Below are 14,710 nucleotides of genomic sequence, written 5' to 3'. Positions count from 1 at the left end.
AATACTTTTTTTATACGTTGTGTCTGCAGACATTGTGGGATTATTATAAATAATAATATAATGAATAATACAATAATAGACCTATACTTTATTCGAGTGTATGTCTTCACATATAACTATTTGACTAATGTATACAAATATTATAAATTGTATTTTAAAACTGTGGAGTTCTTGACCATTCTCTACACGATTATTTCGGAAGGAGCAACTAGAATCATCTTTATATTTTATTTAACGTTCAAAAGTGCGATTATATCTAATTGGAATGAAGATTTGACTTTTGACTTTGATTTTAAGTAACTTAAGTAGAACCTAATTTACTACAAATTATATAAACTGTAAGCAGTCTTTATTAAGAGGATTACATTGTAATTGTGTTCTATATATATATACAATGTATCATTTTTTTTTAGAACAGGGGGCAAACGGGCAGGAGGCTCACCTGATGTTAAGTGATACCGCCGCCCATGGACACTCTCGATGCTAGAGGGCTCGCGAGTGCGTTGCCGGAGTTTTAAGAATTTGTACGCTCTTTTCCTGAAGGACCCTAAGTCGAATCGGTTCGGAAATACTTCGGTGGGCAGCTGGTTCCATAAAGTGGTGGTGCACTAAACAAAAACTATCTGCCGTAAAACGAACGAAGGAAGAAAAGAACTATGTTTTTCCAAGATTGTAAGAAGGCTTATAATAGTAATTAGTTACCTTTATGTTAGCACTAATGAACCTCCGTCGCGGTGGGCGTCTAACTCCAACATCACTTGTATTAGTCACATATAACATCATTTTTATGTCTTTAAAACAAAACTCACATCACATATAGGTTTTTTAAATCTACACTAATATTTAGCTTGAAGTATACTATATCAACTTCTACATATCCATATTTGTATATAATTTCGGTAGTACAGTAAACACCTGTAGCGTATATTGTAAGTTACTTAGTACCGAGACTACGAATGGTCATATTTAGAGGAGATCCAAATAGTCTACACAAATTGGTAATGGTACGGAATTAGTACAGAGTATCAAATAAAGACAGTTATGGGTCTCAAAGAAGCTAAGGATAGAGTGCAGAAAAGTATCAGGTCTAAGGTTTTATATGTATTAATTTTTTTTAAAGAAATTTAAAAAGTTTGGTCTTTGCTGCAATGTACCTTTAATGCTGGCATTTCTCCGTTGTATTGCGATACTTATTCGTTGAGCAAGAATCAGCTCAAGTTAAATCATTAGCTGTGCACTTGAACCCCCACACAAAAAAAAACCAAAAAAACTTTGCACTAAAAACTCCTAAACGAAACACTACAAAGATGTTTCTCTATGGCCAGAGAAAATAAATTTGACTGCAGCGACCGAATGCAAAGTGATATTTCAGATAATTTGATTTTTATCACAATGATAAGATTACCAAGTGTCAATAAAATATCGAGATAAATCTACTTTACCTATCAGAGAAATGTTTTAAGAATATCGTTATACCAAATTATTTTTGCTATCGTCAAATATATACATAATACGGCATTTAAATAGCCAAATCAAGGTAATCATTTCATAAAAGAAGATAGAGGAATTCCACTCAACACCAAGAGCGAACATAAGGGCCGTCGACTTGAGAGTGGCACTACATGACACAAAAGAAAGGATATTATTAAGTATAATAGATTAATTATCTAATATAAACAAATGAATAAAAATATTTATAGACAACTAAGTACACAATTATAAACGAATGAAATAAATTAAACTACATTAATCAATATCGGCTAAGGGAGGGCTCACGCAATTTTTAAAGATTCTTGACCTCCCATGTAACGCTCCCTAACGTAGTTTCAAACGTTTCGCTACCCAATGACTATTTATACTTAGAAGTTAACATTTATATGATGTAAACTTAGAATAATTAGACATAGAAAGATAGTCTTCATACAAGCGCTCTGTCAAAAGTGACGCACTAAACCGGTTCACACAGGCGGGCCGATTACGTGCTTACGCTCGGCGACACGCACACATACACTTGTGTAATGTTGCCAGTGAAGGTCCAGTTTTCCCGAAAGTGGGGTAATGATTCGGCCACTGATAACCATTTGTTTTTGGCAATAATGCATAAATAGCTATGTGTGGTAAAGTGTGGATGTGTAATATTGTTATAATACGGGAATGTTTATTTTTAAGAAACGAATTAAAGAAAACAACAACACGTAAAAATATATATATTTTAATTATTGTATACAATTATGAATTTGTATACTGTGTAACTAAAGTAAACCAATCAAATCAACAATTATTTCTAATCGAATAGTCTTCATATTAAGAAAAAGAAAAAAATAATTATTAAAAAAATAATCAGTTTAGAAACCTGTGAACTGTATTTGTTTCCTGAGTAATTGCCGCTTTGATAGTGCTGTTTTCATTACATTGTCTTTTTTCGACTCGTAAAAAAGACGAATGCGCAAATATCTTTCAATAATGAGCCTTGACAAATTGTTAACATGATTTTTCTCATTTACATGTTCCTCTGCATCAGGGAAAACAGACCTACCAACAAGTTTTTCCATAATTGTCAAAGCAAGTTTTGTCTCTGATGTTTTATCTAAATTATTTGTCTCCGCCATATACTTCCGGAAATAATTTTCGGCTATGCCGCAGATTAAGTAAACAGCTTCTGATACATAAATTAAACCGCCGTTGTCCCTTAGAGTGACCAATTTGTGAAACCACAATTTTTCTTTTGTGAGCATGCTATCGATACAAAAATTACACTTAATTTTTTTCATTAAGTATCTCGCAACATTCCCTGCAATGTAGCCTACGACATAATTTTTGTAGTTTGGGTCATCAGTCGAAGCTATCAGAGAAGCAATGTCTACATCAGGTGCGTGTCTTTCTGATTCTTGGTACGGCTGTTCTTCGTCATCGTCAAAACGTTCAGAAAAAGTGGTTTGATTGATACATTTTATTGCAGAAGAACAAGTCAGGACAGAAATATCTTCTAATGGCACACAGTTGCCTGTTACCACTGCTTGTAGTTCCATGTGGCATAATAGTTTTCTGTATGCACCTTTGAACTGAAGGACATTTGGATTATCATTATGCCCTCCATTCATTCTTATCATGCCGAAGAACAGTTCCAAATGATCTTGGCTCAAACGGTACGTAGAAATATAGACCATTTCTTTTGTATCCTCAACAAGAGTTTTATACAAGTGTTTTAGGCTTTCTATGCATATCAACATTCCTTTAAAACCTTTATTACTTTGAACACTTAAGACTGACTCAAAACTTTTAACTTTTATTCTTATAGCAGCCTCATTTTCATGGTACGTACGCTTCCTAGTAGTTTTTATACTTAAATTTAAGATATATTTTTTGGCTTTTTCAAGAAGATCGAATATATTTACTTTATTATCTTTTGACAATGGCCGACAAAATCCGTATTGTGTTAATCTTCTTGAATTAAAAACATCAAATAGGTCGTTCAAAAGCATAATAAAATTTTCTGTGCCCGCAGATTTTTCAAATTTGTCCAGTTTTAGGGTTTCGCGGCAAAATTTTAGACTGATAGAAACACTTCTGCTAAGAAGTTGCATGGCCAGTTTAACTTTCATAATTGTATTTCTAAATTCTAAATGTCTTCGTGTTAGCTTGTTCGCAATGTTCAGTCCTTCTGTATCCTGCAAATCATTTAAAAGTACCAAGTAGTTCCAATCCACAACATTTTTTTGCTCATCGAGGAATTGGCTTTTGTCTTCCCAGTGATTACGGATAAGCTTAATCATGTGGCATGGATCTAGAAATACCGCCACTTCGTGATCTGATGAAGGGTGCTTAAAGGTGGTTTTCATATTTTTTGGATCTTTCACCCGACAACCTAACAATTCCATCGCTGAAATATTGGTGGGGTGACCATCAAAGGTAAGAGATACAACTTTAATTCCAGCATCATGGCATTTAGCTAAACATATGTTTATTAAATTTTTTTTATGTTTTCCCTCCAAACTGTGAATTAGGAAATATCCCAAAGGGATTTTCCAACGCTCATTCAGGCAAACAAGCATAAAAACATAAGCCTGTGAGGCTTTTATACCACTTGTTGTGCCTGTGCCAACATCTACATTTCCCAGACCTCCTTTAATATTTTGAGGTCTTATCGCCATTTCATCGGCAATCAGTCCACATATTAACGTTTTGTCCGAGCTTTGGGACTTTGATTTTAAAAGTTTAAAGGATTCATTTGTAAAACCCGGTGATCCATCGATGCTGCAATACCAATTATACAACGTTTTTGGGTGTGGAAGACACGTATCAAAAGTATTACGAACGTATGTATATGCTCGAGGACTATGGTAGTGCAATGTAAGACAGAATTTTCTGAACTCAGGTGTGTATTTTGGCATAGGACGCTTTTTATCTTTTTTAATTTTTTTTACCATGTTATTGAATAAATCGGCTGCAAAAACATTTTCAGACAATAAATTAGACACATCATTACTAATGAATCTCTTTTTTTGTAGTTCACTTAAAATTCCTTTGAGCGATTTATTCCTCTTTTGGAGACGCCGGGTCTTTTGTTTTAAAGTTTTTATAACTTTTCTATGTTTGAGATTAAGTAATGTGCTTTTCTTTAACTTTTTTCGAAGGAGGGCCTTACGAGGAGTGTCGAATATATAGTCGAATTCGTCGTCTGATGGGCGCCTCACATTCCCGCGTGACGTACTCTGTAAAATAAAAGTTCTTATAAGTTCATGCCACAATATTTACAAATTCTGGGTGCAACAAGGAAATGACCAATTTAAAAATCTACAGTTAAATTTTAAATACCCAAATTCAACACTTTTGATTGGAATTATTAACGATTACTTACAGGCTGCGATGAACTTTCAGTAACTAAATTTCTATTTGAAGCTCCACGAACACCTTCCGTTTTGTCTTCAGCAGCATTTAAACCCTAAAAAAAGTCAGGTAAGTAAGTTTACTACATAGACAGTTTACTAAAATTAAATAGTTATTAACAACTTCACTGTCTAAAAAACTACCAAACGTCTTTTTCGTTTCTGTAAGGTAAAATAGCATTCACACTAGCACTGTATTAAATAAATATATTTCATAAAAATAGTTGTTTATATTTTATTTTATGACTCAAAAATTGGCGTGGCTAATGGGCGTGGGGAAAAACATTTATTTTCCTAAGAGTCACATGTGACTCATTTGACAGTCAAGTTGTTTATATTAACCATTACACTCACCGATAGCCCATGAACAGGTGAAATCTCATCCACATTATCTTCTTCATCCAATTGATCATCTGTGCCTGTGCATGAAATATGTAAATCCTGAAAAAAGTAATTTTATTATCATTTGCTTCATTTATTTTTATCAACATTGTGTCACAAAATCCCAAAATACACATAATAAGTACTAAATAATGCTTTGATAATTATACCTTAACAGGGACAGCATTTCGACGCAACCTACACGATCCACCCTGTGTTATGTACTTATCTTCATTCTTAAAATGTTTTGAACATATTCGTGTATTTTTGGTTGGCTTCCAATATACTTCTCCACGACTAAGCCTTATATTTTTCACCCACTTGTCAGCAATAACAGGGTCGATGGGAATCCTTTGAACAACAACACGCAATACTCCTATAAGTTGTAATTTTAACAAGTGTGGAAATAAAGTTCGTTTACTTCTCAACTTTCAAGTAATACAATTTCAGGTATACGATATCGCTAAATCACACAAACACCTACATTAAACAACAACAACAGTAAGTAACAGTAGCAACTGTTTTAAAATTAATTTGTCGGAGCAATGAAGTCAGTTAAAATGGGAAAATATTTTAACAATCGGGCAACACTGTGCATTGAATTAAAACTTTTCTGTTTTGTTCTATTTTGACTTAATTAACTACAAGATACTATGAAATACTGAAAGCTTACCTGTGAAAAGTGATGTTATCACATTTCTTTTGTTTTTCAGATGTGTTGTGACACAATTTAACTGCACAAATCGTCATAATAATTTTTTTTTCGCGAGACACGTTCGCCGTGCGTTGACATTGAACACTACGGAGCGGCCCGGCGTTTGGAGCCATTTATGGCTCCAATTAAGGTGCTTCAAAATTGACGCGCGGACTTGGTTTCTATGTCTTATTATTCTAAGGATGTAAAGTACCGGGAAGTCAAAAAAAAAATTAACAATAACGCGAAATTCAATCCCCGTGCCGCAATGTAACGTTTTACCCCAAAACGGAATCGGGCAAGAAGAACTGGCATAACGACAATCACCATATCTAATTTAAGCAGTCCTGGTATCTGGAGTAGGCCGGTCCAGTCGAGGAGGACCAGCGATAACTAGAAGACAGCACAGCAGTGAATGTTACAAGGCAGAGTTGTGGAAGATCCAAGAACATGGCAGAGGCAAAAGAGTCAGTGTAACCTTCAAAAATCATGCTGGAAATGACATATTTTGCCGAAGAAGAACTAAATCTGCTGCTGTAAATTTTAGATTTAAGCTGGCGCCTGGTAGATAGCACCAGTGATCTTAGATCTGGTGCTTTCCTCGCTCACAAAGTATCGTAATACAATTCCATAGTGGTGGTGCGTGGTAAGACGCCTTAAAAACGTTTGAATGTTAGAAATTCGTATTATTTTGCAGTATATCTTAATATATATAAATCTCCTGTCACGATTTTGTCCGCGATGGACTCCTAAACTACTTAATCGATTTTAAATTAAATTGGCAGACTTCTTTAATAGTCGCAATTTTATTTTATTGCAAATATTTGTTTATTATTTGATACAATTCTAACAGATGGCGCTGTGTTAAAAGTACCAACGTTACACATAAGCTACCTACCTTTCATACAAGGTCTCCTACCATTTCCCTTGAATAGTTTACTACTATGTAATATAACAAAAACCTTAGCCACAGCAAAGCTTGGCCGAGTCTGCTAGTTATAATATAGATATATCATAGTGTTAAAAAAATTTTAGGGACCAATTGTTAGAAGTACTGGCGAATCTACTGTGAAAACTAAATGTTAATATGTAAATCGAATATAGTAAATACGTCATTGTAAATGTCATGATAAGATATAATCTACTGATTATTATTATCGCTATTAATGCATTATTGCAATTTATCCAAAATAATAGGTCCTCACATATTATGTAATTAGTGTTTTGAATGGGAGGAACAAAAAGTAGATTTTTGTTAAATAGATTATATTTAATTATTCAAAGTATGCACTTTTACCATCTTATAGGTTCATTGATCTTTACCAAAAATCATACGGACGGGAATCAATAAAATCTTTAAAGGCGGTTTGACTAAGTTCAGTTTTTTTACCTTGCAAGAAGCTACCCAAATTTCGGAATGGATTGTAAACTGTTGGAGCAAGGTAAGTACGGTGGATGTCTTATACATTCCAATTGCCTGAAGTATTTCCGAACTAATCGGTCCTTCAAGAAAAGAGCGTTTCTTAAAAAGCCGGCAACGCACTCGCGAGCCCTCTGGCATTGAGAGTGTCCATGGGCGGCGGTATCACTTAACATCAGGTGAGCCTCCTGCCCGTTTGCCCTCTGTTCTATAAAAAAAAAATTGAAGGTCTCTAAATTTGGTAACAGTCTTTTGTGCAGTGTGTGGTTGTCGTGATGCAGCAGTGGCCTAGAGCGACTGACCCGCCTTGGTTGTTTAGCAGCTAACAGTTCTCGTCTAGTCAGATTTAAGAATGTTATTGTAAAAGACCCCTACTAGTCCACCAAACGCTCACAAGTAACTGTTCGGAGTTAATTTTCGGTGGGACGAACGCAATGAAAAAAAAACCGAAAAAATGAAATGAATCATGCTTTTCGAAAAATCATTGTAAAAGTTGAATTTGGAACTCCTAAACAAAGAGACGATATTAAATGTCAAAGTGGCCAGTACGACAAAACGCCAAATTTCATAAAGGATCTATTAGTAAGTCGGCTAGAAAATAATAAAACGAAATTAAACACCCGATATAACTCAGTCAATGAAATAATAGCACGTCACCTTGAAATTCGATATTTTAGTCGAATACTGTGTCGAAATGTAACACTATCAGCAAATTCAACTATGCATTTCAATTTATTTTAATTAATTACCGTGAGTAAGAAACTTTACTGGATGCCATCAGCATACAATGTGAAATATTCGTCACATAAATAAATAAAAAGTTTCGTAGGTAGGTCGTATTTACAGCTGCAGTTTACCGTGATTTCAAATGGGCCAAGGGTCCAATACTAGGGTTGCTAGATTTTTTTAAAGGGGCAAATGCCCAAACGCGGAAATAAAAAAATACAGGAATTTTGATTTTATCCGGGACATTTTACATATACATTTTTTATTGGTTTTAACATACATATTTACAAAAATCATAATTAATCGTAATTAGATACAGTCGCAAATCACTTTTTATTAAATTATGGGTACACTTATTTCTCACTTATTGGGAATATGTGGTATTTATTAGAAACCTGGAAAGGGTTTTAGCTTGGTATATAAAAACGATAAATAATTCGTTTGCGTCAGCGGTTAATTCACACATTATTCAATTTTGATTTTTAAATAATAAAAAAACAGACAATTTGGGGACATTTTAAACTAAGCCTATAATACGGGTAACGGGACTTCCCGAGAAATACGGGACGTCTGCCAACGCCAAGACTTGCTTTCGATCAGCACGTAGTAGCTAAGATTTTTTTAATGTGTGTATTACCGAACGACCCATTAAATTTTATTCGCAATTATTTCTATTAAAGGTCTCAGTCGGGGTTTGAATCCCAGACCAGATTTACTGTTCTGGCATGGACAGGCTTAACCAATACGTACTCACTATTATATTTTTTAATTGTAGTTTGCTGATCGTACGTTTCGCGTGACGGATGCAATAAATCAAAATATTTTGATTAAAATTTTTGTTGCTAATTATACTTCGTACGAAAATAGTGCGATTAGAAAATTCTTAATAGTAATGTCGACACCAAACGAACAATGTGGGACACTATATTATCTTAACAAAGAGATTACGGCTTGGGATAGATTTAATATGTTTTAGATATAAATAAAGTTTACGTTCACGGGTAATTAAATTGTTTTGTTCTAATAAAATTTTAATTCGGACCCAACAATACATAGCACTGGTTAGAAGTATTACTTTACAGACATTTGTTACTAATAAAGTTATTATTAGCAGTGGCAACTCAACCGGGACTCATCAGTGAGGTCGTAGGTTCGATCCCCGGCACCAATGAACTTTCTATGTGCAAAATTGACTTGAACGGTGAGGCTTGCCTTAGACCCCAAAAGACGACGGTGTGTGTTACAGGAAGTTTTTTTGTGTTAAGTGACACAGCCGCCCATGGACACTGCCAGAAGGCTCGCAGGCGCCCTGCCAGTATTGGTACTCTCTTTCTTGAAGGATCCTAAGTCGAATTGATAACCTTCACTAGGCACCTGGTACTAAATAATGGTGATGCGTAAATTGCCTTTTGTGCCAGTTGTGGAACGACGGACATCAAGGTGAAACGGATGGTATTTTGTATTCTGCCTTAACGTCCGATGATGAAACTCATCTGCAGGTATTAGTCCGCACAACTCTGAACACTCATCCAAATGTGGTAGAAGATGCAGAGAGATCCCACATCTCTACGCAACGCCTTGCTTTGAGATTGACAATCATAGATGATATATAAAAGTGGCGGAGAGTTTATTGCCAGTTCTTCTCTTCCGTTCTACGCCCTTGATTTGAGAACTGGCAGTAAATTTAAAATTAGAAACATTTAAAGTATATTTCTTTTTTTGACGTTCATAAGTGTACATTATGTTACCTACATGATTTTTAATTTTTATGAATAATACAGATACTAAAATCTGAAGCCCAGACCTAAAAAGGTTGTAGCCTCACTGATTTATTAAACTTGGTTGAACTTTCTACTTTCCACGCTTCAATTGTTGTGCGTAATTATCGGTTATCTGATAGTCTTCCATTTCATTGTTTTACTTTTACATTTTCTTTAAATGGAAAACTTTGGAAAATTTATTTAGTAAAGGACTAACTTAGAACCATTGGGGACACTAGACTCTACTTATAAACAATATTTTAAAATAGTTAAAATTTGAAGTATTTCCGAACCAATTCGACTTAGGGTCCTCCAAGAAAAGACGGTTCCAATTCTTAAAAAGCCGGGCAACGCACTCGCGAGCCCTCTGACATCATGGAAAACTACGATAAGCCTAATTTAGGACTAATACGGTTAATAATTTAAGTCAAGTAATTTATTACTTTTAGTATTTTTTATTTTCTTAAATTTTTTTCATTCTATCTTTCAAATATTACCCACACAGACTCATTCACACACAAGTTAACGACTTTTGTTTGATTCGATGAAAGGTTATTTTTAATAGAACAGGGGGCAAACGGGCAGGAGGCTCACCTGATGTTAAGACACTCTCAATGCCAGAGAGCTCGCGAGTGCGTTGCCGGCCTTTTAAGAATTGGAAGGCTCTTAGTTATATTCATTAAAGTTGGTAACTCATGGGCTAGTGTGGGGACAAGGAAGAGGTCAATTGTGTCACAACTGTATTTCTGTATATGTAATGTTTTATTATTATTATATAGCTTTAAATCTTTACTGTACATAAACAATAAAACAGAACATCCCCACTGTTTATTACACAAAATCACAACACCTTACTTCCGGTTCACAATTGACTGCCTTTTCAATAAACATTTCAACACAATCTCTGTTTAGCATTTATTTTATGCTACTATCTGTTCGATCTGTATTCAATAAATAAGAAAAAAATATCAGTGTTTGGGCCTCAGATATCTGTTTCTGTTACGATCATTTGTCAATCTAATAAACAAGTCGTCAGCCACCTGTGCCTGACACACGCCAACTTTTTGGGTATAAGGCAAGACATTCCTCTCGATGTTTTCCTTCTATTAACAACTTTATTTATTTTATAATAATATTACTTAAAAATTGAAACAAATGGAATGCGGATTTTTTTTAATTTCAATGTTGATCATCCAGATTAGTCCACAGATAGTAACACCTCTGCTTACATACACACAAAAATTTACTATTTTTTAATTAAAAAAAATAATCAGTTCCTCGCTGTTGCGACACATTCGTTGAGCGAAGAAAGTACCAGTTTTGGGGGTCACCGGTTCTATCTAGGCGCCAACAAAAAAAGCCTTCTTACATACTATGGTTTCAAAAGATTGAAGAATCTCTTTAAGTTTACCTGACTTGAACCATACTAATTGTATGTTAAGTTAATCAAGCATTAAATTGCGTGGCAATAACGCATATATAAAAATTGTAACATTACATAGTTACTTAGAACTTAACACGATTGAGTCGATTTTAAACAACGTTCGCTTATGTTCTATTAAAAAAAAATCACCGACAATATACTGTTACATTGTATAACTTAACATTTGTGAATATATCTTGTTTAAAATAATATCCTATTTTTTTTTTTTGGAAAAAAAATTGTAGGATAGAAAACGACAAGAAGGCAGGGTATTTTAAAATCTACTAGCGGTCTTAAAAATACACTTATATATATTACTAGCGACCCGCCCCGGCTTCGCACGGGTGCAATGCTGATACTAAATACACTACAGAAAATCTGTGAACGTTGTATATAAAAATGTAGGTTATCCATAAGAGATAGACATATACGATCACGGACTTTTCTGTTGACCTTTTCAATACTTAGTACATTATTTTGATAAAACTCGTAGGGTTCAGCCTGCGTTTGCAATGTAAGCGGAAAAAATGTAATTATTTACGACATCACATTAGAAACCTCAAAAATAACAGTACTTCTCCACTATTTAATGGATGTTATTATACATATAAACCTTCCTCTTGAATCACTCTATCTATTAAAAAAACCGCATCAAAATCCGTTGCGTAGTTTCAAAGATTTAAGCATACAAAGGGACATAGGGACAGAGAAAGCGACTTTGTTTTATATTATGTAGTGATATTATACCAAAGATTCAAAATAAAACTCAACAATGAAACATTTTAGTTTGTTCACCTTTAATTTTGCAACTGTACGCATCACTGTGCAAGTGCATTGTGCACACATGACACGATAAATTGAATGCCCTCAAAAGCATATGATAACCAATTCTCGCAACTCTTCTAGCGTAAAAAGTTGCGAGATCTATGTAATAGTCGGTTCATCATCATCATTCTGGTGAAAGTCACCATTTGTTTTAACATACATACAAAAAGGCTTCAAGAATTTACGAGACTGAAGGCCAACCTTCAGCAATGGAATTGTATTTGTTGTAAATGTAAGTTTTAACGAACTTTCCTTATAACACTTTCGTTCATAATAATTAGATATAAAACCTTTGCGGTAAATCATAGATTTTCTCCAGGAATGTGGTTGACAGATGATTCTATTTTTACAACCTGATCTTGGGATATTAATTACGTTATATGATTATTAATTGTAATGTAGTTACAGGGGCTCCCTAGTGGAGGTGCCACGCCATTACATTATTATTACATTTTACGCACACACCTACACATAGAGACACACACAAACGGATGCGCACACACACCAAATTTAATTGTACAACTCCGTTTGCAATGTTTTTCTTTTAGCGTTTACTTTTTTCTTCTATTGTATATATACAATGTATATACAATGACCTATTGTATGTGTTCCAGTCCGGTGGTGGAGAGGCTGTCTATCTGTCACTCTGGTCTCCTGTTACAGAGACAAGTAAAATAAAATAAAAAATAAAAAAATACGTTTATTTTGGAACATAAGATCTTCTAGGTATCACTTATTCCACGTCAATCAATTCGAAAAGTCTCTCACATACAATTTCAAATGTTATCATCTTAGTTTAATCATTATAACCCTGTATGTATATGCGAGAGAAGAAATAAAGATTATTATTTTACGAAAGTTTTGAAGTTTCTTTTGGCAGGTTAGTGAAAAGTGATGAGAGTAAATATTTACGATGCGCGCGCACACCGTCACAAAAAACCCACACACTGAAGTTAGCTATAGTCAACATTTTTTTTAGCGTGAGTGTCGTTTTTTCTAACGTTAGAATAAACTATTAGGCTAAAGATATAATTTTTGGTAAGATTTATATCTTGTTAAGCCAAAGAAGTATAACTTCTAACGTGTGCACATACACACGTTTTTTATTCGAGTATTGATGTATTGAATCGTAATGCCACAGGAATCAGTTCTGCAGGTCTCCTTACCTACAACTTTACCTCCAATTATTTAAAATGTATTTAGTATATTTTTTGCTGGTGCTTTCCCTAATGAAATAAGTATTTTTAGTAATTTTCTATTTAATAATAAAATTTAAAAAAAACATTTATTTCTTTCAAAGAAGTAAACTTAATTTTTTAATTCATTAAAAAACTTGGCGATTAAAAAGAGTGGCGGAGAGTTTATTGCCAGTTCTTCTCTTCCGTTCTACGCCCTTGATTTGAGAACATCAAAAAAAAAGTAAAATTAGAAGCATTTAATGTATATTTCTTTTTTTTGACGTTCATAAGTGTACATTATGTTACCTATAGGAATAAATGATTTTTGATTTGATTACATAATTATTTTGCAAGAAAAGTGATTTTCTATTTATCAATGTTTAATTATTATCACTAAGTATGTAGTTTCAAATTAAAATTGCATACACTTGAAGCCTGGAAGTTAAGTTGGTTATAACGGGCACTACAATGAACTTTAATGAATCATGAATGAAAAATAATATGGTGGACGTCGAGGTGATACGGGTGGAATTTCAAAATAAATATTTTTTTACCAATAATAATAAATAAAAATATCTAATAAACAAAACTTTAAAATTGAAAAGCCAATGAAATTTATTCGAATTGCTGAAGTTAACACGAAGCAATTTCATTACAATTTTTTATTAGATTACATCAAAGCAACCGATAATTAATCATTGTTTAGTATTAATCCATTTTTGGTCATTCGTTACGTTTATTGCATAAATAATAAACATTTAGGTACATTTACTTCCGAATAGAAATTAATCTCCACTTCCCAAACTGTGGGATTATTTGTGGTAGGTATAAGTAAAATTTAATTTATGGATAAAACAAGGTAGCTTAGATAGGAAGGTTTTTTTTATATAGATAAGTAGATTTTTTGTATATATAGGTATTTTTTTTTGTATACATATAGGTAGGTTTTTTATATAGGTATAGGTAGGTTAGGCAGACTTAGGGCCTGTTTCAAAATGTATGGATAAAGTACCAAATAGCTATGCAACATATAAATTATTCGAAAGATAAAAGTTACAAATAAGATACTGATATGACGATAGCGCTATCTGACAGTCGTGAAAAGCAAACATACTTTTTATCCTACCAATAAGTAATAAATAGCTTAGCTGGAACTTATCCGGACATTGTGAAACAGACCCTTAGCCTAAAAAGTAGCCTGTCATCTTATTTGCTTTTTAGATTGTTTATAGACAACAATAAATGGCAAAAGTGTAATTAGAATCATTCAAATATTTATTTTATCAATGACAGTTCATTATATTGTTCCAATCATTATTGATGAGTAATTATAAGTACCAATTAAGATAATCTGGCACGTGGGTTTGAGTAAACTTTTAGACATAGACAATAAATTACTTCTTACAAACAAAACACA

The 14,710-nt window shown here is 33.6% G+C and overlaps 1 protein-coding gene across 5 annotated transcripts in view; it reads right to left on the bottom strand.

Annotated features, from left to right (window-relative positions):
• LOC110998267 overlaps positions 1-14,710 on the bottom strand; it is an 82,276-nt gene that overhangs the window by 6,855 nt on the left and 60,711 nt on the right. The window contains exon 1 of one of the 5 annotated variants that reach the window (XM_022266826.2): positions 703-1,110. The exons of the other annotated variants lie outside the window; for them this stretch is intronic. Coding sequence (XP_022122518.2) covers positions 703-783 — 81 coding nt within the window. The 5' untranslated portion in view covers positions 784-1,110. Of the gene's footprint in view, positions 1-702; positions 1,111-14,710 lie in introns of those variants that run through there. 5 annotated transcript variants of the gene reach the window in all.

This window comes from Pieris rapae, chromosome 23, assembly GCF_905147795.1.
Source record: "Pieris rapae chromosome 23, ilPieRapa1.1, whole genome shotgun sequence".
Classification (NCBI taxonomy): domain Eukaryota; kingdom Metazoa; phylum Arthropoda; class Insecta; order Lepidoptera; family Pieridae; genus Pieris; species Pieris rapae.
Note: the sequence above shows the minus strand (reverse complement) of the source record. Positions and strands in the feature narration are given on the sequence as shown.